The sequence below is a fragment of the Pogona vitticeps genome, chromosome 1 (genome assembly GCF_051106095.1).
Source record: "Pogona vitticeps strain Pit_001003342236 chromosome 1, PviZW2.1, whole genome shotgun sequence".
NCBI lineage: Eukaryota > Metazoa > Chordata > Lepidosauria > Squamata > Agamidae > Pogona > Pogona vitticeps.
In genome coordinates this window covers 113,737,803-113,761,698 of record NC_135783.1, presented here as the reverse complement: position 1 = coordinate 113,761,698, position 23,896 = coordinate 113,737,803, and the positions used below count along the sequence as shown (strand labels likewise).

General features: G+C 38.8%; 2 protein-coding genes across 15 annotated transcripts in view; one reads left to right on the top strand and one right to left on the bottom strand.

The window, feature by feature from the left end:
• MYO6 (myosin VI) overlaps positions 1–16,045 on the top strand; it is a 136,503-nt gene extending 120,458 nt beyond the window's left edge. For 5 of the 7 annotated variants that reach the window (XM_020785827.3, XM_020785826.3, XM_020785823.3 and 2 more), the window contains 5 exons: positions 3,617–3,720; positions 7,484–7,615; positions 8,425–8,451; positions 10,541–10,774; positions 12,720–16,045. In XM_020785827.3, coding sequence (XP_020641486.3) covers positions 3,617–3,720; positions 7,484–7,615; positions 8,425–8,451; positions 10,541–10,774; positions 12,720–12,919 — 697 coding nt within the window. In that variant the 3' untranslated portion in view covers positions 12,920–16,045. The remainder of the gene's footprint in view (positions 1–3,616; positions 3,721–7,483; positions 7,616–8,424; positions 8,452–10,540; positions 10,775–12,719) is intronic. The other 2 variants (XM_020785828.3, XM_020785825.3) reach the window with 1 other exon arrangement.
• A 531-nt stretch (positions 16,046–16,576) lies between these two features.
• The window catches only part of IMPG1 (interphotoreceptor matrix proteoglycan 1), a 103,463-nt gene continuing 96,143 nt past the window's right edge, over positions 16,577–23,896 (bottom strand). For 2 of the 8 annotated variants that reach the window (XM_072999534.2, XM_078385690.1), the window contains exons 15-17: positions 23,423–23,633; positions 20,534–20,612; positions 16,577–18,964 (exon numbers count right to left, since the gene is read on the bottom strand). In XM_072999534.2, coding sequence (XP_072855635.1) covers positions 20,579–20,612; positions 23,423–23,633 — 245 coding nt within the window. In that variant the 3' untranslated portion in view covers positions 16,577–18,964; positions 20,534–20,578. Of the gene's footprint in view, positions 18,965–20,533; positions 20,613–20,946; positions 21,363–21,429; positions 21,632–22,586; positions 22,616–23,422; positions 23,634–23,896 lie in introns of those variants that run through there. The other 6 variants (XM_072999501.2, XM_078385670.1, XM_078385679.1 and 3 more) reach the window with 5 other exon arrangements.

Sequence of the window (23,896 nt, the reverse complement as noted above, 5' to 3'; positions counted from 1 at the left end):
AAGAAAATCCTTAGGATTTGTCACATTAATTGTTCAAGAAGCTTAGCCCTTATATTGAGGAAATTAGATTTAGCATTCTCCTCTTTGTGTCTAGCAGGTAGTGTGCCTGCAGTTTAAAACTTAACCTTGACATTTAATTGTGTCAGCACAGGAAAGATTAGAGTCACTTACCTTGTTTGTAAGGTAGCTATAAGTGCAAGAGGTAGCTATAAGTGCAATGAAAATTTAAATTTCCAACTGGTTAAAAATTGTGAGTGTATTTCTCATATGAATGTACCTTTAAGACGTGCACTAATGTGATGGCTGCAATAAAAGGCTATTGATTTTTCAACAAGTGGCCACACACTGCATTTTTGATACATTAAATAGTAAGCAACAGATTGCCACCATTGTTTTGATATTGGGAATAAAGTAGGAATTTTATTTTATTCACTTGATGATAAATTTATAGGCTCTTGTTTGTTTTTAATGACAGTTAGACTAGAAGTAGATTTTTTTAAAAAAAATACTAGCCTTTCACTATTGTATTAGAAAGTATGTACAGTATAACATAAGACAATGTTCATCAACTCTCAGACATTCTTGTTTGTAGGAAGAAACAACTGAAGTGGTGCAAAAGAGTAAGAAATGGCTTTGGCATTTCAGAGTTGATAGACTTTCCTTACCCCCCAAAAAAAACATACAATTTCTTATACATATACTCTGTAGGGGCTACTCTAGAGTAAATTGAGAGGGAAATGTGGAAGAAGTGAAGCAAGGGTGTCATTGAAAAATTATAATGTTTCGTTTTGTAGCCATTCTATATCCTAATAGCACTTTCATTCAGACCTATACAGGCCTCCCCCCCTCCTTTGTCCTGCTCTGTAAGGAGTGATCTTGCCTGCCATTTTAAAGATTGCAATGATCTGCTGTAGGTGTTCTTAGGAGACTGCAGGTCATCACCCCAAAGCCATGGGGAACTCTGAGCACCAAGACAGTTGGAGGGTACTGCCTTTGCCGTTGCTGTCTCCCTCCTTCTTCGAAGGAAAAGGGATTGCTGGGGAAGTTACTTGTAAAGACATGTTATCCGTTGTTAACATCATAGTGTAACTGAGTTATATCTTTGTTAGTGGAACAAATCATTCCCAAGATCTGCTGTTGATTAGTAACCTTCAAAGCTCTACAGTCATTGATAAAGAGTCAAAAGAAGAGACCAGAGGATTTGCTCACCAGTTGGGGCTGATAGTTAGTCAGTAGGGCTACAAAGGGAGGGATTCTTAGGGAACTTAGGTAGGGTTGAAGCAGATTAGAAGAAATGGAGGCGGGCCAATCCTTTATCAACAATCTGAAAGCGATCTATTCCCATCAAAAAGCAAAAAATAAGAATTAATGGAGAACTCTCAGAAGAAATTGAAATACAAAAAGGTAAAAGACAGGGCTGCCCATTATCACCATTGCTGTTTTTGATAGTAATCGAAATTTTAATGCATCAGATAAGAATTTCTGATAAAAACAAAGGGCTCAAAATTAGAAGCAAGTTATTTAAAGTACAAGCCTTCGCAGATGACTTACTTGTAGTGGTGGAAGATCCACAAGAATCAACTAAAGCACTTATGAACGAATTACGAGAGTTTGGAGAAATGGCAGACCTGAAAAAAACCATAGAAAGACAAAAATTCTATCTAAAAACATGCAGTGTAAAGAAAAAGATGACCTCTTGAATCTTACACATTTCTAGCAGGGAAAAAAAGTAAAATATCTTGGAATAAACTTTACAGAAAAACCCAAGTACCTTAATGAAAGATAATTACCTGAAATCGATGGAAGAAATAAAAACTTGACTAGATGGGGGAATCTACAATTAACAATGATGGGCAGGATTGCAACAGCTAAAATGAATATCCTACCAAAGTTGATCTTATTTCAAAACATTCCAGTGATTTCGAACAATCAGCATTTAAAGAACTCGACCAGCTTATTTCTAAGTTTGTTTGGCAAGGGAAGACACCAAGGATAAAATTAAAGGCACTTCAGGATATGAAACAGAGAGGAGGAATGGATCTCCCAAACTGGCTGCTCTATTACAGGGCAGCCTCATTAATGTGGATCAAGGACTGGATTTTATTGGAAAATCAAAGACTGTTAAAATTGGAAGGTCATGGTTTGAAATGGGGGTCACATGCCTTTCTTTGGTACAGCAGAGTGAACAATTTTAAACAATTTAATAATCATATTTTGAGAAAATCTTTACTATGGTCTTGGACTAAAATTAAAAGAGAGAAGTATGTCAAAATACCATGCTGGGTAACACCAGTGGAGGCATTTTCTCTTCTGAACTTGAGAGAAAACAAGAAAATCATAAGATATAGAGAAGTACTAAAACTAGTACTAAACCCTATATATATATATTTTATTAGATGCAGCTCTTAGGTTCGTGAATATTAGCCATACTTGATAGAGAGACCAGAGTTTCCAGTGGCGTTCTTTGGGGTTTTTTTTCCTGGTTGATAGTCATCTCTTTCTTTTTCCTTCTTTCCTATCTGAATATTTCTCAGAGATATTCCCCTTTGATTACACTCAACGTACCCTCCAATTTTCAGCCCTGCTGGATGGGTCTCCGCCTCTCTTGCGCATGCATGCACGACTCTGCCTCCCTGCCCGCTGGTTCCATTGCAACCAGAACTTAATGTGATCACTGCGCGGAGGAGGAAGACAGCTGCATGGAGGAAAGTGGAGTCATGCACGCATGCACCCAGCTTAGCAAGAATCTTGATTATGCTACATCACTATGGGCTGATATTTTTATATACAAAAAAGCAGGATAGAAAAGTAATGGAATAGATCAAGTAGGGGTGGATATCGTACATCTGTGCTTAGAATACTTTATCTGCCTTTGACAAAGTTATGAAGCCAGAAGAAGAGGTTCTCATGCTTTCTGTGCATCTGCTGGGTGAAGGGTGCAAATGTGTAAAATGTTATCTGTGCATCTAACTCCAAATAAAATTATTCTACTGTCACTTCCATCATTGTGTATCTACCTGATTTTGTATACTTTGGCAGAGTTTATTTCAGCATGCCTGCGTCCAAAAAAATAAAACAATAAGTGAAGCAATGTGGGAACGTAAAATCATTCTGCTGTGCATTAAATTACCTACTGGTGGGGAAGGAACTTTTTTTTTGTCTTTTGACAATTTTCTGTCTGTCACTATCCCTTGTTCAAAACACTCAAGCTGAGCCAAGTGGCAACTTTTGTTAAAACTGTTTGAAATAAGTGATTGTTAAGGAAGGAGTGGAAAAGATATGCCTTTCCAGATGTTTTGGAATCTAGCCCCCCTAATATTATAGGTATGGCCTTCCTTCTAGGGTTTTCTAGAGTTGGATCCCCAAATATCTGGAGGGCCAAATCTTTCCCACATCTGCATTAAGGAATGCAAAGAAAAGTTGATGAAAGAAATAGTTTTATACATATTTTTAATGGACATATTGACAGCGCTGCCAATACTGTATATACATCTCTCTCTTTTTTTGTTTGTTGCCCATCTTACTGCAGTTTTTAGGTCTGTGTACCCTGTTTCAGCTGTTTTCTTGGCCTTAACTAGTTTGTCTCTTACTATACCATTTTAATGACCATTTCTAGGGGAGCTTCAGTTCAAGCTACCAAAGCTGCTGCTGGCACTAAAAAATATGACTTGAGCAAATGGAAGTATGCTGAGTTACGTGACACAATCAATACCTCCTGTGGTAAGTAGCTGGTCCATTCTGGGGAAGAGTTCAGCCGTATGGTAGCAGTTATATCTCATTTTCTTTGACAGAATTCTGAAACAACTGACTAGATAATTACAATCCTGGTAGAAATCTAGGAAAAGTGGTTTGTTCTTTAAATGCTTCCTAGCCATCATTAGTAGAGACATTTACAGTGTTTCTTCAGACAGGTGTCAAGGAGAAAGAAAGTGTAAACATTTGGAACAATGCAGAAAAACAAACAATCCTCACAGACACACACTGCTCTGCATACAAAAGCGAACCAGATTGTTAACCACCTGCCACAAAAATGGCACCGTTATATTCAAAACAAACCTGTGATTGATCGTGGCTGACCTAAGCTGCTGTTTGTAAATATCCCATGTATTGAAGAGACATGCATCAAGATGATTTGGTGTGATGTTGCTGGAAGAGGGACCACCTGAAATCACTTGGAGCTTTTGTGGTTGATGAGCCAAAATGCCCACCCACGTGGGTTGCCTTATGTAGCCTCTGTGGTCCCAAGGTAACAGCAGACTAGTAAACTATGTCTAATTATACTGAGAAAACTCCAGAAGGGCTGCTGTAAGTCATAATCAACTTAAAGCTCAAAGTAATCAGTCTTAAACTGAAGTTTCATTGGAACTTTTCTGAAAACATGGGAGAGATCTTAAATTTTTAACTATAAATTCGCACTAGATAGATTATTAGTGGGGATTTATCTTTGGAAATACTGTATATGTTCTCTTAAAAGCAAAACCCTGCATGTTTGTGTACCAGGTGAAGGCAGGTCTTCTCTGTGTTGAATGTAGCCCTTTATGCATGTAGAGAACTAAATCTGAAGAACGGGGAAGACTATGCATGTAGAGTATCTATTTGATTGGAAGCCTTGACTTTTCAGATTTTCTGTTGGGAGCCTCCATGGATGCAGACTGCTCTTTTCAGATTTAGCTCTGAAGGGAGAGCGGGGATGGAGGATGATGGGCCCAGCTTGTTCCTTCTGCTATCTGGTTATAATTAACTCCTTTTTTGAAGTCCTGAAAGGGCTTGTGTGAATAGTTCTCTTGGAAATGGTTTTCTGATGACTGTTTTTTTTTAATTGCATAGTCCTAGACGGCCTCCAGGAAAAAGGAGGGGTAAACCTAGAAAACACTGGAAAGAGCTACCATAAGTTGGAATTGACCTGATGGCATGAAATTATTTTATTAGTTGTAATGGAGGCAAGAGTGAGACACTCATGTCCCATAGGATAAGACTCAACGAACCATTAATTGAAGGATTAATTGCTCTTTGGTTTGTTCCACAAGAGCCTGCTTGAGAGTTCATGCAGTGTTTTAATAGGCTGTATGTACAGCAAGGCTTACATTTCTGCATCCAGGCTGTTGCACCATATATGCCGAAAAGACTGGTGCTAATGTATTACAATCAATTAAGTTTTAAATTAAACTGAACCTTTGCTAACGAAATGGGGCTGAAAGTGATCGGTGAAAGTTGGAGGTTTTGCACAAATGTGTCTCCAGCCGTAGACTAGGCTTGGTATTACTTAAAGAGCAACAGGAACAAGAAGAGCACTAGCTTTTGGATAACCAAAGAACATTGTTGACTGTAAAGAAGTGAAATCCAGCACCCCCCTCACCCTTTTCTCGTGCTGCCAAGATGGCTTTTGCTGTGAAAAAATAGGTAAGAGGAGGGCAGTGTACCTTACTTTGAGCTGATTGGAGGGGAAATGGGGTATAAAATGTAAGGCATAAATTTATTCTGGGCATTGCATTAACAGACAATAATACCTCTGTTTACCCAAATTCCAGCTTCAAATTTGCACCAAAGGTGTTCAGCCATATTCAGAATGCTCTTTTTCATTTAGGAGTAGATGTTAGAATGAGGAAAGCACGTATGGTTAGATTAGGATGTTGGGGTGGGGCTTGTGAAGACCCAAGGGCAAGTCCCTACAGAATCATGACAGTCGTTTGGTGATCCTGAGCCACTCCCTCTTTCCGAGTCTGAGGTTTGTCTAAAAATCATCCTACCTGGATGTTGACGCTACAGGAGTTCATACGTTTAGGTGCAATGTGATCTTCAGCTTTTCTGAAATGGGGCTTAGCATATTTCTGGGCACCACATCTTCCTCTAGCCAGCATGGGAGCAGGTTTTTGTCTTTAAAGCTGAGAGAGAAAAATGATTCTGCACCCCATGAGGTGAAACCTGATTTCTTCAAACTTTTTTCTTCAAGCTGGGAGTCACATCAGCCACTTCAGTTGAACTGCAGGTTCAATTGCCAGGAAGATTTCAAAGTTTCTTGTTTCTCTCTCTGCATTACATGACCTGACATGAGTTGAAAAGAAGGAGGGATAAAGAAATGTGTTTAAGAGAGGAATAGGAAGCAAGAGATTTTGTGTTGCGGGGTGGTGGAGAGAGTAGGATAGATAAAAAATTGGTTTTTTGAAAATTCATGCAGCCGTTTCCTTTTCCCAACATCAAAAGAAGGGGAAGGGGAGAAAGAGAAGAGTCAAATCATGGAGCAGTTTTCCATTGTCAGTCAGATGAAGCTATCAGGGTAGTAACAGCATATAAATTTAAATGCAGATTTAAAATAGACATGAATATAAGCATTTAAATGCCCTCTTTTTAATGAAAATGTAATTTGATTAGAGAGGGACTTGGTGGCACTGCGGGTTAAACCACAGAAGCCTCTGTGCTGCAGGGTCAGAAGACCAGCCATCGTCAGATCGAATCCACATGACAGAGTGAGCTCCCGTCGCTTGTCCCAGCTCCTGCCAACCTAGCAGTTCGAAAGCATGCAAAAATGCGAATAGATAAATAGGTACCACCTCAGTGGGAAGGTAACATCGTTCTGTGTCTAGTCGCGCCGGCCACATGACCATGGAAACTGTCTACGGACAAGCGCTGGCTCTACGGCTTGGAAACAGGGATGAGCACCACGCCCTAGAGTCAGACACAACTGGACTAAATGTCAAGGGGAACATTTACCTTTATCTAACTTGATTAGATTTTTTAGTTTGTGAACAATTAGTGGCACATCATCTTGAACAGCAGCATAGCAATCTAGTACAAGATAAAACAGGACTTTTACGGGGGAAATATACCCAACCTAAAGTCACCTTTGGATCCAATGAATTATGAAATTTGTGGAAGTGTATATTTCTTTAATAGTCAGGTTATAAATGTAATGAATTTGAATTAATTATATGCCATCAAGGCAAACCCAACTTTTACTGGCCCTTTGGGGAGTTACTGGAGCATAGACTACTCAGAAGAGGATTGTGATTCCTTTCTTCTGGGGGCACCTCTGAGCTTGCATAGCTTGTCCAAGGCAACAAAGGCTGGCTGTTCTCTTGGAAGGCACACTGATGAACTGAACTCCCAGTCTCTATAGCTGGCTACTTAGCTCACTCAACTATCTAGCCAGGTTTAGACGTACATTTCTTATAAACATAAGAAACAAGCAAATAAATCTGCTTCATATATATTGAATTGTTCAGTTTTCTCTATATTGATTCTGTTCATTTCCTTCATCTGTTTAAAACAAATCTAAAGAACTATGAAGAATAAGATTATTCTCATATTCTTATCCTTTTTAAAAAAATGCAATATTGAGTTTATTTAGATTGCAAGAAGCCATGCTATAAATCTAAGTTGCTCTAAAATAATTTAATCCATAAAGCTGTGTCAACACAAGTTGGAAATATATTGTATTCTGTGTTCTCACTTAATTCCATTCCCGCTGTGCGTGTGCTTGAGACAGATATCGAACTGCTGGCAGCTTGCAGAGAAGAGTTCCACAGACGGCTAAAAGTTTACCACGCTTGGAAATCCAAGAACAAGAAGCGCAATGCAGAAACGGAACAGCGTGCTCCCAAATCGGTGACAGACTACGGTAAGAGGGAAACACTCTTTTCTAAAAGTGTGGTAAAGGTTCATTCCGCATTCGATAATCTCAATAGGTCTTAAAGGTGTCATTTCAAAGAGTCTTTGGGGGAGGAAATAACACACAGAATAGCTCTAGATATAGAAAAAGGTAGCTATGTTGGTCTGTGAAAGCACATCAAGTAAAATGAAGAAAAAAATACATGTAGAAGAAATAAAGCAGACAAAAACATTGTGGCACCTTAAAGAGTTTTGTTTAAAGGTAAGCTATAAAAAAGTCTGACTTTGAAATATATTGTTTTGCCTGTCATAAAATAGTTGAATAGGGAAGCTTATACTGCCTGTGCCTCTCATCTTGTGAGATCCAGTTGGAAATGTGCCACAGGGAAACATCAAGTCACAGGTGGATTGGGGAGATGGGTCTGCAGAACAAGTAGCTTTAGATACATTAGGAAATTGAGGCAACTCATGCCAAGAGTGCATACTCTTTGCCACACATCGTTTTTTAACAAGGGACACACACACCACCCATTGCCCCCCAAACACCTGATGTGTGTGGCCTCTATGAATTGGCATGGGTACCTGCAGACGTGTACGTGCCCCACCCTCATAGCTCTTACTGGATGCCGTCCTCGAGGCCCATGGGGTTTGACGCCCCTGGTTTAAGCTGTAGTGGCAGTGGAAAAGCCAGAGCAGTTGGAGTGAAACAGAATGTTCCTGTTTTTAATGGTGTTTTTTTTTACTAGTTTATTGATAGATGTTATCTGGTCATACTGAGATGTTTACATGACGGCTTCAGTATTAAATGTTTGTTTGCAGATTTTGCACCGTTTATGAACAATGCAAGTAAGTGGGGAAAGTGGTTTCTTTCAGCTTTTTAAAAATGGGAAAACAGAGACTTTTGTTCTACTAACGCTGTTGTGTTTTGCTGCATTTATATCAAATCAAAAGCCTATTCAAGTATTATTTTTCTACCCAAAATTACAAGGGAAAAAAACCAGTATCTAACAGAGATATATCGATTATTCCAGAAATACTGATATTAAAAAGAAATGATCAATTCAAATTATAAATTGGCATAAAGTTTCATTGTTTTCTTTGTTGCAGCTAGATACCTTGTTTTCTGTTGCAGCAAAACACAGTATTTGTCGTTAATCCACTAATACTCAGAGCAAAAGTTTTAAGGGACTTTTTTTTCGGATAGAGGAATAATCTGTTGCAAGGAAGACACTTTCCGTCAAAACACAGGTGAAAATTTGGGTGGGGTCAGGTGTGCGCATAGATGAGAAAAAAGACCTGTCACCTGCCTTCAAGTTTCAAGAAAATGTTCTTTTGTTCTTAGTCCTCCTGGTTCACCGATGAGAATGGGTAGCCACAAACTCCATTTGCTGCAAAGCACATGGAAACAGTTTACCAAAAAATAAATAAGTTACATTACTTGGAATCTTGTTTAATTAGAATGGCATTAGAGACCTCTAAATTGTCGATGAGTGGTGGTTGCAGCTAATGTTCGCTGTTGGCATTGGTTGTTAAATGCCATAATGATGGCTTAAACCTCTTTGATGAGGTTTGAAAAAGAGAGAGGTCTTTTTGCTCATTTTATTATAGACATATTATCTGTGTTTTTTACTGTTACTAATGATGGGAAATCTTTCAGCAGATACCTTTTTTTCACTATGGGATAGCTGGTTATCATTTCTATGTGTCTAAACACAACATTTAAAAGGAGCTGTTACCTTTCTATTCTTTGTTGCTAATATCTTGTCTAGAAATATGGAAGGAAAATTAATAAATCTGATGTGACAGCAATTTCATCCATTTTTATTGAGCTCGAAGCTGAAACCAGGATTACTACTTAATGGTCACTTGGCTTATAGTCATAGGAATTCATTGTTAATTACTTCCTTTATACTGAATTGTTGAACTGTGTTTTCTGTTCAGTTGACCCCAACAGATTTATATTCTGAATATCTTTTTTTTATATAAATGAGCAATTACAGAAGTGCTCTTCTCTGAACTCCAGCAAGATAAATTGAATCTAGATGTTCCCGAGCCTAGGGTACCTAGCAGGTTTTAGTGGAATATGTTTCTGCTAATACATTAGAAATGTATAAGTCTACTATTATTAATTTAAAATGGTTCTAATGGTTAATACTTTTAGTAGCATTTTTGCCTTTGAAAATCCAGAATGTTGTCCTCTTTTCCCTCTCTTAGAATATGGGGTTACAGGTAAGCCAACTGGTGGCTCTGTCAGTTTGTCCCATCCTTTCATTCTCTTAGGAATATAGAAAACTGCCTTTCTAGGCCTCCACGTCAATACTGACTGATATCACTGGTCCAGAGTTTCAGGCAGCAGTCTTGCTAGCCCTGCCAGGAGATGCCCATGATAGAGCCTGTGCAACTTCCCCATGCAAAGTATGTGCTTGGCCCCCGAGGTTTGTCTCTCTCCCCCTCCCTCCATTTGCACCTACCTCTACGCTTATAGTGACTGGCCTTGTAAATTCTTGCTTTAAAGACTTTCTAGGAAAGTATTGTTTGCTGGAGGCATGCCCTCTTGCTTCAGCAACCAATGGATGTGCTGTGTCATTTTAATAGCTCAGAAGGCTCCCTCTTTTTTGCTGAAGTCAACATGATGTCGTGTTGTTGCATTGATTAGCCATGTGGAAAAGTACAGAGGTAGGGAATTTCAGCAAGAGTCCAAACTTAGAACCCCCGCGCAGTTGTTGCCCATAGTTGGAACTGAGCCCATGATGGTTCCAACAGCCTCATGAAGACTGCAAGCTACCATTCACTTCTATTTTTATTTCCTTTGCAGTAGATACAGTATGTTTAAACTTTAATTACTTTCGGCACAAATTGGGCAAGAAGGTGGTGTTCTGAAGGCTGATTGTTGATGCTTTTGACTAGAGATTTAAATACTGGTTGCTTCTCTTAGCCCAACAGAACCAAGCAAGTCAGTTGGCTGCCAGGCAGCAGCAGCATCATCATCAGGGGACTGAAGTGAGTCGGCAGCAGCGTTACTTCCGCATCCCCTTCATCCGTCCAGCTGATCAGTACAAAGATCCCCAGAACAAGAAGAAGGGTTGGTGGTACGCACACTTTGACGGACCGTGGATCGCCCGTCAGATGGAACTTCATCCTGATAAGCCACCTATCTTGCTAGTGGCTGGTTGGTATTAATTTTGGTTTTATTTAACAGCTAGACCAGAAATGTAGACATTTAAGAGGAACACTTGGGAGAAATCAAGATCTGAACTGCTACTACTACTTCCTCTTCCTCTTCCTCTTCTTCTTCTTCTTCTTCTTCTTCTTCTTCTTCTACTACTACTACTACTACTACTACTACTACTACTACAGGCATAGTCAATCAAAATAGTAACGGACATTGACTGGTATTATATAATAGATACATGTTCTAACCAAAAACTTATGTATTTGTTAAATATCAGTGTAGTAGATATGCTGTTCCTAAAATTGCTGGGTTTGGAGCTCTGATGACATCATTTCTGAAATCTGAAATTGCTTATAATAGTGTGTGAATTTTGTTGTTGTTGTTGACTGCTGTTTGTTTCACTGCTTATTTTTAGTTAGTTTATATTCAGTCTGTTATATACAATCCAAAGACATCCATACAGGTGAATTAAAGCACCAGTAGAATCTCTCAAAATTTAAAGCAATCCAGCTGTTTGGAAAGAAGATATGATGCATAACATCTGTGGGAACGGCTGGTCTGAAAATGACTCTGTATAAGAATCTAGCCGCCTGGAGTGGTCCTGACCCGTCCAGATAGGCGGGATATTAAATGAATGAATGAATGAATGAATGAATGAATGAATGAATGAATGAATGTCCTTCCTTATAGGAATATACTGCAGGGAATGCTAGCTTTCCACATGACAGGATTTTCAAAAAAGTGCTTTCCGTCTTGAATTCTGAAGTGAAACAAGACTGGGCAACATCATGAGCATCACATTCAAATTGTGTTTTTCTTTACCCTTTTTTTACATCAATTTAAAAATATCTATAGATATTTTAAAATAGAATGTAGCATATTGATGGGGAAGAGCACCCAGCCCCGCTCTTATCCACCATCACTTTCTCTACATGGAGGGCGAAAGATCTAGAAAACAGTAGGACCTGGCTCATGTGTAGGCCCTCCATCAGAGGAAGAAGCCCAGGGAAGGAGGGTTCTTGTTCATGTTTAGAGCCCACATCCAAAAAGGAACATCTCTATTATTATTATTATTATTATTATTATTATTATTATTATTATTATTATTATTATTATTATTATTATTATTATTATTATTATTATTATTTTTATTTTTATTTTTATTTTTATTTTTATTTTTATTTTTATTTTTATTTTTATTTTTATTTTTATTTTTATTTTTATTTTTATTTATTTTATTTTATTTTATTTTATTTTATTTTATTTATTTATATCCCGCCTATCTAGCCAAGTCAAGACCACTCTAGGCGGCTACTTTAGGCAGTTCCCATGTGGAAAAAAGTAACAATGGAAAGAGGAGGGGGCCAGGCACGTCTCTCTAGGCAATCTCCCATGAACCAAGTGAATAATTGGGTTTCTGTCTGAATGTTTCCAGAGTTTTTGGCACAGGTGATGAGCTGGTGAAGTGAGCTACAGCCACAGACAGTTGTACATGACCATATATGTATAGAATCAGCTAGCTGGGTACCTGGCTGCCAAGACAGAGGTCAGGAGTTTGATTCCCCACTAGGCTTACCATGGGAGGAGCCTTGGCAAGGCCACTCAGTCTCGGAGCACCTCCAGAAGAATAGAACTTCTATTCTAGTACCCAGAAAAACCTGTAAAGTGTTGCTGTAAGTCGGAATTGACCAGACAGTGTGCAGTTATTATGTTTATTGAATCACTTCTTGTGAATCTTGGGCTACGTGCAGAATGTGGATGTTGAGGCCAGTTTTCATTGTGGTTTCATTCCTGACTTTGTGAGAGTGTGTCTTAAAACTGAAATACAGCAGTTTGTTTTTTTCAAAAAGAACTGCTGTTTTAGCCTCGTCCAGCAGAAGTCACAGAAAAAAACCCAAGGCATGTCTTGTGAAATTTGGTTTTTTCCCCTCCTCAATTTCAGGTAAAGATGATATGGAGATGTGTGAGCTGAACCTTGAAGAGACCGGTTTGACTCGCAAGCGTGGTGCTGAAATATTGCCGAGGCAGTTTGAAGAGATTTGGGAGCGCTGTGGGGGAATCCAGTATCTCCAAAATGCAATTGCGAGCAAGCAAGCTCGGCCTACTTACGCAACTGCCATGCTGCAGAACCTGTTGAAATAAATAGTTATTTTTGCACCTTTGCATTTGGTGTTTTGAGAACTTCTCCTTCCTTAATAATAAAGGGAACTGGTTCCTCTGGGCAACAGAGGACTCTTAAACATTCCGTAATCATATAGAGATATTTAATATAAACAGATTTTATTAACGTGGTGGTTTTTAATTTGTACTCCTGATGTTTGTGTAGGGAATCCACTAGTTCATTTGGATCTCAGCATTTGTTTCGGTGAAATATGGTTTGCTTTTGTTCATACTCTTAACTCTTCTGTATACTGTACCATCTCTCACATTAATAATATTGTGATGTAGAATAATCTACTGCCTGGTTCATAACTATGATGAACTATGTTTTCTCTGCTTCTTACAGGATCTTTCCTTTGTAATACCTGAAATGTTAGTTTCTTCAAGATAGCGTAGGATAACCTTCCTCAATCCAGTGCCCGCCAGATGTTTTCTACTGGAACTCCCATCGTCTGCTGTAGGGATGATGGAGTTTGTAGTGGAAAAGGTCTGGAGGGTACCAGAAGGGGAAAGGCTAGTGTAGAATAAAGCATTTTCTGACTGGAATTGCGAGGCCTTAGTATTAACTTCTTTTGTTCAGAAGTTAAAGCAAACTTTTATAAGATGAAAACTTTATGTGTGGATTATGAAAGCTGCTCTACATCTATATATACATATATAGTCAAGATTGTTTGTTTGTTTGGGGAAATCTGTGTTAAATAAGTGGTGAGATTTCACATACTGAGAACTATAAAACTGAGAACAGGACAATTGTTGTGAAGGGCATTAATAACGGATACTCCGAAACATTATTTTGGTGCACATTAAGTAGTTGTGGATGTGTTTCCCTTTTAAAAAACAACTTTTTTTTTACAGCACAAAATTCTTTGGACAATTCATTTTTACTTTTTCTGTCATCATTTCCCAGGAAATCCTTTCTTAGTCTAAATTAAAAGCTTATTTCACAAATAGCACCCAAGAGACACATAATATCAAATACGTTAAGAACTGAGAGTGTTGATTCTGGGTTGTTGTTGCTTTTGATTTGTGACTGCAAAGCCTCACTGGGCTGTAGTAAGTTACATTTTTTTACTTTGTATCTTGAAATACACCAGGATTAGATGTCCTCTGTCAAAACATTTCAGACTCTAAATGAGCAAGACAGCAGTAGAATTTCCAGTTATGATATGCTGCTTCAAATGGTTTAATTTCATAGTATTGAAATAATAAGAATTTTCATCTAATCTTGAAGATCGTTTGTGGCTAATCTCTCAACTTCAGGCTTCTTCCTTCCTTCCTTTTCCTTTCCTTCCTTTGTTTCTTTTCTCTTTCTTTTTTGTCACACTACCGTTTGTGGTGATTAAAATTCTGTATGCATAACAATTTCTTTCAGAGAGATTTAAGATGCCTTTTTTTATTGGTCTTACTGGATAGCCCTATTACTTTCTCATATCAACAGATTAAGTCTTGGTATGATCTCACTGTTAGGCAATTTAGTGAAACAAAGAAATATTGTCGGGTTAAGAAAAATGAAACCCAGAACACGCTTGGGGACACTTTCTATATTACATTAAAAAGTTAATTACATTCCACGGCTCTAACGTTTACATTTTCAAGTATACTTCCAACATCTAGTGTTATCTTTGCCTTCTGTTGCTGCACACCTAATGAGCAGACAGGATACTTTCCATGTTGTAGCAGCTATAAAACTGAACAGCCATGTGCCCCTGCACCTAGTAAATTTTGGGTGGGGAGGTGGGGGAGGACGTTAAAAAATGAAAGTATTTTTAAACATAGAAACCAAGATCCTCTAAAGTCATCCTCTAGGTCCAGCTGCACAAACCCATGCCCCACCCCACCCCCCCAAAAGAGAGAGAGATTTTATCAGCTTTGGCAGAGATGGATTAAATTTAGTCTATTCCATCACCAGCAGTTGATTGGCTATATCGTATCAAACATCCCTCAGAGGTTGCATGCCCAATCAGGATGTAACAGTGGGAATCAATGCCTATATATGTAAGCTTTTTCTGCCAGTGGAAAGTTCTGGAAGAAACCTCTCTTCCCAGATCTCATCACTCTGCCGAGCCCCTCAGTTGACTGACTCTGAGACCTTTTTCAGTGCTTGTCAGGTAGAGGATCAGTTTATAGGGAGTGCATGTGATTCCACTGGGAAGGTGGACACCAGGATGACTGCTTTCTGCCCTCCCTTCTTAAATTGTATTCCATCTTCCTGCAGGTCAGTTGTTTGGTGTGTGACTGCAATTAGGACAGCATGCCAGGTCATCATCCCTCCTCCTAACATTTGCACCCCCAAATCAGGCTGTTCGCTGACTCTTGCTTTCATCGGCTTGTAAGTGGGCAGACCCTTAGGAATACACATCACGCCTAATGGTCAATGCTACAGGTTTTTTTTTCCCTTCATTGATCTATGCTCCTATTAAAATGTGTGCCTTTCTACAGGGCATTTAGCTTGTGGGAAAAACATGACTAAGGATGAGGGTGATCAGATTCAGTACCGAATACATTGCAGGTTGGTACCATATTGAAATTGGACTTGCTTGGTTCGGTGAATACAGTACCTTGCCTTGGAAAAAAGTTTGATCCTCAAGATGAGAAAGGTTAAAACTAGGAAATACTCTTTGCCATTTCCTCATGCATGATGTGAAAACCCTAGGAAGACTGATTTACAAATACATGTATGATTATGTCACTTGATTACACTGGAATATGTGACACTTCTTTTTTTGTCTTTCTTTTGAGGGGGACACAACACAATGTGATAAAGAAGTTTTTCCCTGCAATGTTTGCTCTGTTGTGGTTATTGAACATGTAGAAGTTATCACATTCAAAGTGCAGCCATTTGGTGATGTAAATGCAGATGTGAGCTTTATTCCCTTAGCTCAGGATATGGCATTCCCAACTCACATGATGCAGAACTCACACCTGCCCATCAGTTGCCATTCAGGAAACAATGGGCTGTGACTAACATTCCATCGGGAACTTGCTTATTTTCTATCATTGTATCTATTTAACTTCTGGATTTATTGCCTCCTAAAATGGTTCAGGTAGTTTTGTCAATGACCTTAATTATGTACTGAAAATTGCAGCAAAATAAATCCTCTTTGTTGATCTCTCTGGAATATTATTTATTTAAGAAAGAATGGAGGTGACTGAAGGGTTCTGAAGTGATAGTTTGCTCCCCTCCCAATTTGATGTATGAGCTAAAGCAAATAAAGAACATTTGATATTAAAAGAATATTGACTTCTAAAAACTTGTGTTTCATAAACTGCTTTATTAATAGGGGGTAAATTATAAATGAAATGCTTCAGTTCTATCAGGAGTTTGGGACAAGGGATGGGATTTTTTGCCATTTATTTTCCTTCAATAATACATTTTCACAAACAAACAAAAAGTTGTTCTTTAAGCTGCTTTGAAACAAATGAAGGAAGTCATGATTTTTCTGGACAGAAAACAGTGTTTGTAATTAGGATATGTGTGTATTTTTATATAAAATACAGAACTGTAATGAATAATTTTTTTAGATCAGAATTTTCTCCCTAATCCCCCAAGGTTCATTTAGTTAGCATTTATCAAAAATAAAAATACAGCTACAAAGGGATGTTTGTGGTATGAAACATATAGATGTACAATCCTGAACATATGTCAAATAATTTTATAATTTTATTGAAATACAAAACATTCTCATCCAGCAAACATATTTATACTTTTTATTGGATAATGATAAATTATGGTCAAGAACAATTATTTCATTTAAAACCAAAGTGTAAAAATGACATCTGTTGCTTGACTACTATAAATTGGGTATTAAGCAAGCAACACATACAAAAAATAACTCTGAGAAGAAGCGGTAAAGACAATGAGATATCTATCTTTGTACTGCTAGTAATAATACTTGGGGTGTATGAGATGGGGTAATTGCATATGTATGCCCTAAAATTGTGTGAAATAGCATCTTGGCTTCCATGTAGGTTTCCCCAGTGATTTAAAGGTGTAATCTTTTCCACCTAAACTTGAAGGCTGTTACTTACACGAACACTATAAATTTAGCTTTATTTTTTACCTTGAGGAAGATGACTAAGCCTAATCCTGCTGCAGTATCTACAAGTTGAATGAGAATGTGACATGGTAGGCAGTTTTCTTGACACGACAGAAGAACAGATGATGATCAGGTCAACTTTTACGTGTATTGGCTCTGAGCAGTAAACATATATAAAAAGCAATTAAAGCTGTAATGCCTAAATGCACACAGGAAGATGGTTCATGGTGCCATGGATTATACCCAGAGCAGAAATGCACTTGATAATTAAAGTAAAATATCTACTGTTCAATAAGGAAACAAGTGATACTAAACAACCCTTGTAAAATATTATCACTTCCAGCTCTGTTCCAAGTCTAACTATTTGTCCGTAATTGTGGCGTTGAGTCCTCTCTACAAATGGAGGGAGAGACAACGTGATCACACAGAATTTTTTTCCTTCAAAGCTGACCTTTAGCTCCAGTGCCAGATGGGTTGTGCCCATGCTCCTAATATGCCTCTCTCTTTTCCCCACACACCACCTGCTTTCTTGAAAACATTGGAACTGCTTCTTAGTGAAAAAATTAGAGGATTGTTTACAATTGTGCAATGTTTAGCATGTGGTAAAATACTAGATGTGCCTGTATGTTGCTAGCTGAGAAGTCTTGAAAAACCAATCATTACACAAGTAAGTTAGTGTCCCTAAACAGTAACAACAACTGTACTGAATAACCTATTACAGTTTTCCCTAACCTGGTGCTCATCAGCTGTATAGGATTGCAGTTTTCATCTTTGCCATTTAGCATGGCCTAAGGTGCCTGGGTATGATGCAAAATGTTATTCAACACAGCTGGAAGACATCAGGTTAGGAAAGGTTGATCTATTGAAAGCACATAATAAAAGGAAATAAATCCCTTCTTTGCAACACCCTAAAATTTACCAGCGGACTCTAAAAAAGAATACTTCAAGGAGAACTGCATTCACTTCTCTCAGATAAAAGTGCTCACAAAGATTTGGAGTATGTTACTTTATTTGAAATCTGTACCATTGGTGGTAGATGCTAGGGAGGGAAACCTGATAACCAGCTGCAGCACTAAGCATGATCAAAATCCTATTGTAAGCCTTGAGTAAATTGCCAGTATTCCATCATGATTCTCCAGTCATGATATTTTAAAATTACTAAAACATCACTGACTCTTGTCACAGTAAGTTTTATATTAGTCAGCCATTTTGTTGTCCATTTAAAGAAATTATTTGAGGATAGAACATCACAGTTCTTAACACTTCCAGCACAGACTTCTGCGTCCACATCTAAGCTTAAGAATAACAAAAATAATTATCATATAAACACTGTACAGTTATTAAATACACAGCACGGCATGTAGGATAATGTGGATAACAGTGAAATTTAACAGTTCTGAGGAAAATAGGTGCAGCCATCTTTATTGTCTTTTTAGCAAAAAATAAACTTCAGTTGGTGTTCTTTGCCTTAATGGAAAAAATACTGGTAGCCTTCTGAAATCTTTTTTATCGTCATGTCCTCCCTCCCTCAAAGACTTCACTGGCGAATGAACTTGAATACTACCAGAAGTCCTCTTGCTAAAACCTATAGAAAAAAAAGCTGCTTGAACAAATTTTAACAACCTTTAATTCAAAACTGTTCAGAAAAGAGTTACATTTCTGATGTTTTTGATCCCACGCTTCAGGCTTCTACTGGAAAAAAATGTTTATGTACTGAAACTCATCATCTTTTGCCAGGTCCTTTCTCATCTACTGGAGAATTTCACACACATATACCCTATATGAGAATATTTAGCAACAGCCAACCGTTGCCCCGTTGAATAGCGAAGAACTTGGGATGCAACTATCGGATCAAGCCTTAATATTTAAATTATCCTAATATTGCTGAAGGAAGTAATGGCCATGTGTCTTGCTTCTTCTAGACCTGCGCATTGCTTGCTTCATCCAGGAGTGTGAAATAACAATGTAGCTCCTTCCACAGTAAAGTAGCCTAAAAATATTTAGGAAAAAAAAGAAAAAGAAACCTCTTATCACTGCCAAATAGGAAGCCCTCAGTTCAGCACTAGAATACTGTATAAGTCTTAACACAGTCTTCTCCTTTTTTGCAAAGGAAAGGGGGGGAATGAAGGGCATCCATTTGTGAACAAGAAAAGAGCGAATCATGTCTTAGAACACTAGCTTTATCTAATATCTGTACATTGGCCAGTACATTTCAGCCCAGCATATATACAGTGGTGCCTCGACTTACGAACATCCTGACTTACAACCATTTCGAGTTACAAAATTTTGTTTTGACTTGTGGCTGGAGCTTTGAGTTACAACCTGAAAAAAGGCAGGGAAAAAAGGTGGGAAATTCAAATTGCTAACCGTTGCTGGGTGAAGAGGCTGCTTCTTTGTAGCTCTTTTGCCCTAGCAGTTAGAGAGTGTGCGATCGGAGGAGGCTCCGGACTGCCTGGTAAGGTAAGGTGCTGCTTTCTGTTTTTTAAAAACTGTTCTGGGTGGGTTTTGCAGCATGGTTTTGGGCTGGGGGGGGTTATGTTTCTGTGCTGTGATGGGTCTTGGGGGTTTTGTTTGTTGGTTGGTATTTTGTGGGGGGGTTGTTTTTTGGAGTCCCCCCATTTCCAATGGGTCTTGGGGAGCTTGTTTTTTTCTCTCCCTCCATTTCCGGTAGGTTTTGTGGGGGGGTTGCTTGCTTTTTGGAGGTTCCACCCCATTTCTGATGGGTCTTGGGGGGTTGTTTGTTTGTTTTTTGGTGCTTTGCTTTTTCCCCATTTCCAATCTGTCTTGCATGCTTCGCTTGCTTTTTGCTTTGCTTTTCCTCCATTTCCAATCTGTCTTGCATGCTTTGCTTGCTTTTTGCCTTGCTATTTCCCCATTTCCAATCTCTTGCATGTTTTGCTTGTTTTTTGCTTTGCTTTTCCCCCATTTCCAATCTGTCTTGCATGCTTTGTTTGCTTCTTGCTTTGCTTCTTGCTTTGCTTTTTCCCCATTTCCAATGTGTCTTGCATGCTTTGCTGCTTTTTGCTTTGCTTTTTTCCCCTTTCTGATGTGTCTTGCATGCTCTGCTTGCTTCCCCCCCCCTTCAACTGGAAGGGATTAATCGCGTTTCTGATGGGTCTTGCAGTGATTTTTTTGGTGATTTTTTTTCTTTGGCTGAAACGGATTAATTGCATTTCAATGCATTTCAATGGAAAATGGTCCTTCAACTTATGACCATTTCGAGTTATGCCCATCTTCCAGAATGGATTAAGTTCGTAAGTCGAGGCACCACTGTATTAAGGGGCCTTTCTCAGAGTCCATTAGGCCAGTCTGAAGAAAATACTCAAATATATCCCATTCACTACCTAGTGTAGCCAATGGGCTGCATTAAATTTGTATTAACCCATCTGGAGGTCAGATGATGCTTTCACAATAATATTTTATGGAGAGTAACACTATATGTTAAAGAGTTTTATTACATTCAGCAATACCAGACATATATACCTGAAATATCATGTTTTTTCTCCAACCTCAGTAATGTAACAAATAATTTTAAAAGCTGGGAGGGGAACCCACAAACCTTTATATCCTCTGGTTTGTGGCCTGGCATCTGGGTCTTCAGACACTAACTTGTCAGTTTCTGTTTTCCGTCTGGTGGCCTGTGAGAAAACAAAGGACATGCATTTGCACTTTGCTATACATATCTTGAAAGATAAGAAGGTAAAACTGACATACCATGCAGAAGTGCTGCAAGATTATCTCTGCTAAGAGAGATGTTCTAATTCAGAGAAGTATTACGGGGTCAAACTAGATGATACATTTAACCTGTATTTAGAAGCAGTGATTCCTTATGTGGTGAAAGATGTCTGTTATCAGCTACTTTACTTGACCTACCTATTTTGCATTCAGCATGCTTCATTTTGTGATTGGTGACTGGAAGGTAAACACAGCCTTACTTGGCAAATCTGATTGTTGAAACACTCATCTCTGAGGAAATCGTGCCCTCAGAGGGAAAACATGTGAATTGCAGCGAACATGCATTTCCCTTGATGTCTAGTTTGACCCACAGTTGATTAGTGACAATGAGGATTAGTATTTTTTTTAGTCCTGCAATATTAAAGACAAGATAACCAGTAAGTTAAAAGTGGATTGTGACCAGAGGGGAGGCAGTTTTATAACTCAGAGAAGACACATTTTGAAGAGAACGAGGACTACATGCATTCATTTTACCTCCATACTCTGTTCTGTGCTCGTGACTTTGTAATGTTCCTTGATCACTGCTCTCTGAAGAATTGATACAAGCACTTACGCTACATGGCCCACGGCAAAGACTACTGGGTTCGTCATGATCAAAAGCAGGATTAATTCTTACAGCAGCCTCTGCACTGTATGGGCTGAGAGGAGGGCCTCTACAAAGTAGAACACGTTTGTTTATGATAAGACTTTCTGTTTGCAGCTTTAATATTTGAAAGAAAGGGAAAAATGTAACATGAAGAGTTGAGCTGCTTACTCCACATTAGTCTTGTTTTTGCATTTCCTTCGTAATGCAATTATTAAAGTGATGAGAAGAAAAATTAGACATAAAAAGCCAAGCATCACAGCTTTGGAGATATTGGATCGGGTACGTGCTGGAGCGTATTTTGAACAACGCTCTCCTCTGTTTCTAGGTACTGGGCATCTAAAATGTGGAAGAAGAGGAAAGCAAAGTCATATGTATCAAAGAAAGGCCAAGGGAGCAAAAACAAGTCCATCTGTATCTATGAACTCATAGGAGATCCTGCATATGAACCCCCAGCGGTCATAAGGCACTGAGTGGAAAGATCTTCACCCACAGCTTAGATCATGCTTGTATAAAGGTTAAGCCACAGACAACCCCAAGAGGGGTCAGAAAGTAACATCCGCTCTCTAAAGTTCTTAAACTTCTTGAAATGTTGGTGGAGGACCCAGCATGATGCTACAGATGTCCACTTGCTGATCATTAGTTACAAGGAAGTAAACCTGCATTTCTCCTCTGAAGAAGTGGGAGTCAGCAAGCTGGGCATCAATATAACCCTGAGGGTTGCTCAGTTTTATCACTGAGAACTCATACATGAGACATCACGGTAGAGGCTCTGCTAAGTGTATTTTGGTGTAATTTGAATGCCAGGTCTTGTAATGTCTCCTAGCTTTAATCTGTTTTATACTAGATTGTGTGCTATATTTGCATTTAATTTAAGTCCAGTGACCTATTCAATATTTATACACATAGAGCTCCATCTGCAGAAGCTGCTGCAGTGATCTGATGACATGCATGACCAAGCATGTGACCACACACACATATGGCCATGACCTTGTCAGAGCATCATAGCACTTACACATAAGGAATTCCATATGTGCAAGAACTGAAAAATTATGGCCAGTATCAATTATGGGTACTGGTCATTACTGTTTTATTTCTCACTGTGAATTATGCTAAGCACTGTATCAATGAGCACTCTGTAAACACTGTCAATAATTAAATAATGCAGGTAATCATAACAATTCCTTGAACCTTGGTGCAAATGGCTGGTGCTTTCCCTTGGATTCATTTCCTCCATGAAAGCACATACAGGTTAGTCTTCCACCCATGCATGGTGAAATGCCAGGATACTTACCTCCTGCGACTCCATGCATCCACTTGGTCCTGTAAAGGAAAAAGCTTGTAGGATCTCTTCCCTACAATGAGTTTGGGGGGGGAGGGGGAAGGGGGGAGGAGCAGGCACCCATCAGGTGGATGGATATAGTTAACTCAGAACTATTTGAGTCATACTGTGATAGTCAAGGCGGCTGAAGCATCCTGAAGTATGATGTTGGATTCTATAAGGGTTAAGGACCCTTTCGCCCTTCAGATGTTTTGATCTTCATCTCCTACCCTGTCCTTCCCAGCACAGCCAACATTAAGATACTGGAGTAGTTGTAGGGCCAAGTATCTATACAGTTAAAGATTTCACCCCCCTGAATTACATTCGTGATAGTAATCTCTTCTGGACAGATGCTAAATTTAAGCACAATCTGATCCATCATACAACTTACTGGCATATACAATGCTAGAAACCTGATCAAATAAAGCTCTTCTGTTGTCTCCTGGGTGGAAGGAGTGGATTTTGCTCATGGCCAATATTTTGCATGGAAGACAAGAGTTAATGGTGTGATGTAAAAATAAATCCTTAACACAGACCTTACAGAAGTCCACCATGTCCAAATAGAAGTCCACCTAGGTTGTTGTTCTTACTTTGAGGACCAGTGGCTCTGTAGGGTCTCTGGAAAGCATAGTAACACCAGTTTTCAGAAAGAGGAAACTTTCTGAAAGCAGATGTGCTCTCCTATTGACCTCTGATTCCTCCCTAGTGACTGAATTTGATCATGCCATTCAAGTGTATGTATTTTATAAAATCAATCAAATTTGACAGTCGCGACAGTATTCATAATCATCTTTTGTACAGTTGCCTACCTACAGACAGCCCCTCTTCCAGGAACTAGTTCACACTTGTCACCATTTACACAGAGGTGTGGCTCAATCTCGCACAGACTCTGGCACGGCTGCCCATCTTTTCTTACATAACCAGGTTTACAAAGACAATCCGCCTCTTTTGTCCAGTCGTTTGTTATGCACTGTGAATACTCGTCACATGCCATGAACTTGCAAGGATCTGCTTGATCAGCTGTAAGAGGACAGAGAGAAAAAAAAATCTTTTTAAATGGGTTAATTGTGCGGTACCACATGTACTTGGCAAAGGAGTCAAGGGAAGAAGGTCATCACTGCCAAAGCACAGCAGCAGGACATTGTCCATTATTCTTATAAGCCTGACAATCCCTTGTCTTACGCAATTATTTTTTTTAAAGCAACCTTTTAAGGCAAATTTCCTCTCAGGGCAGCCTCCGCAATAGTTACATTCCATCAAACATTTAAAAATGAAATGAAATA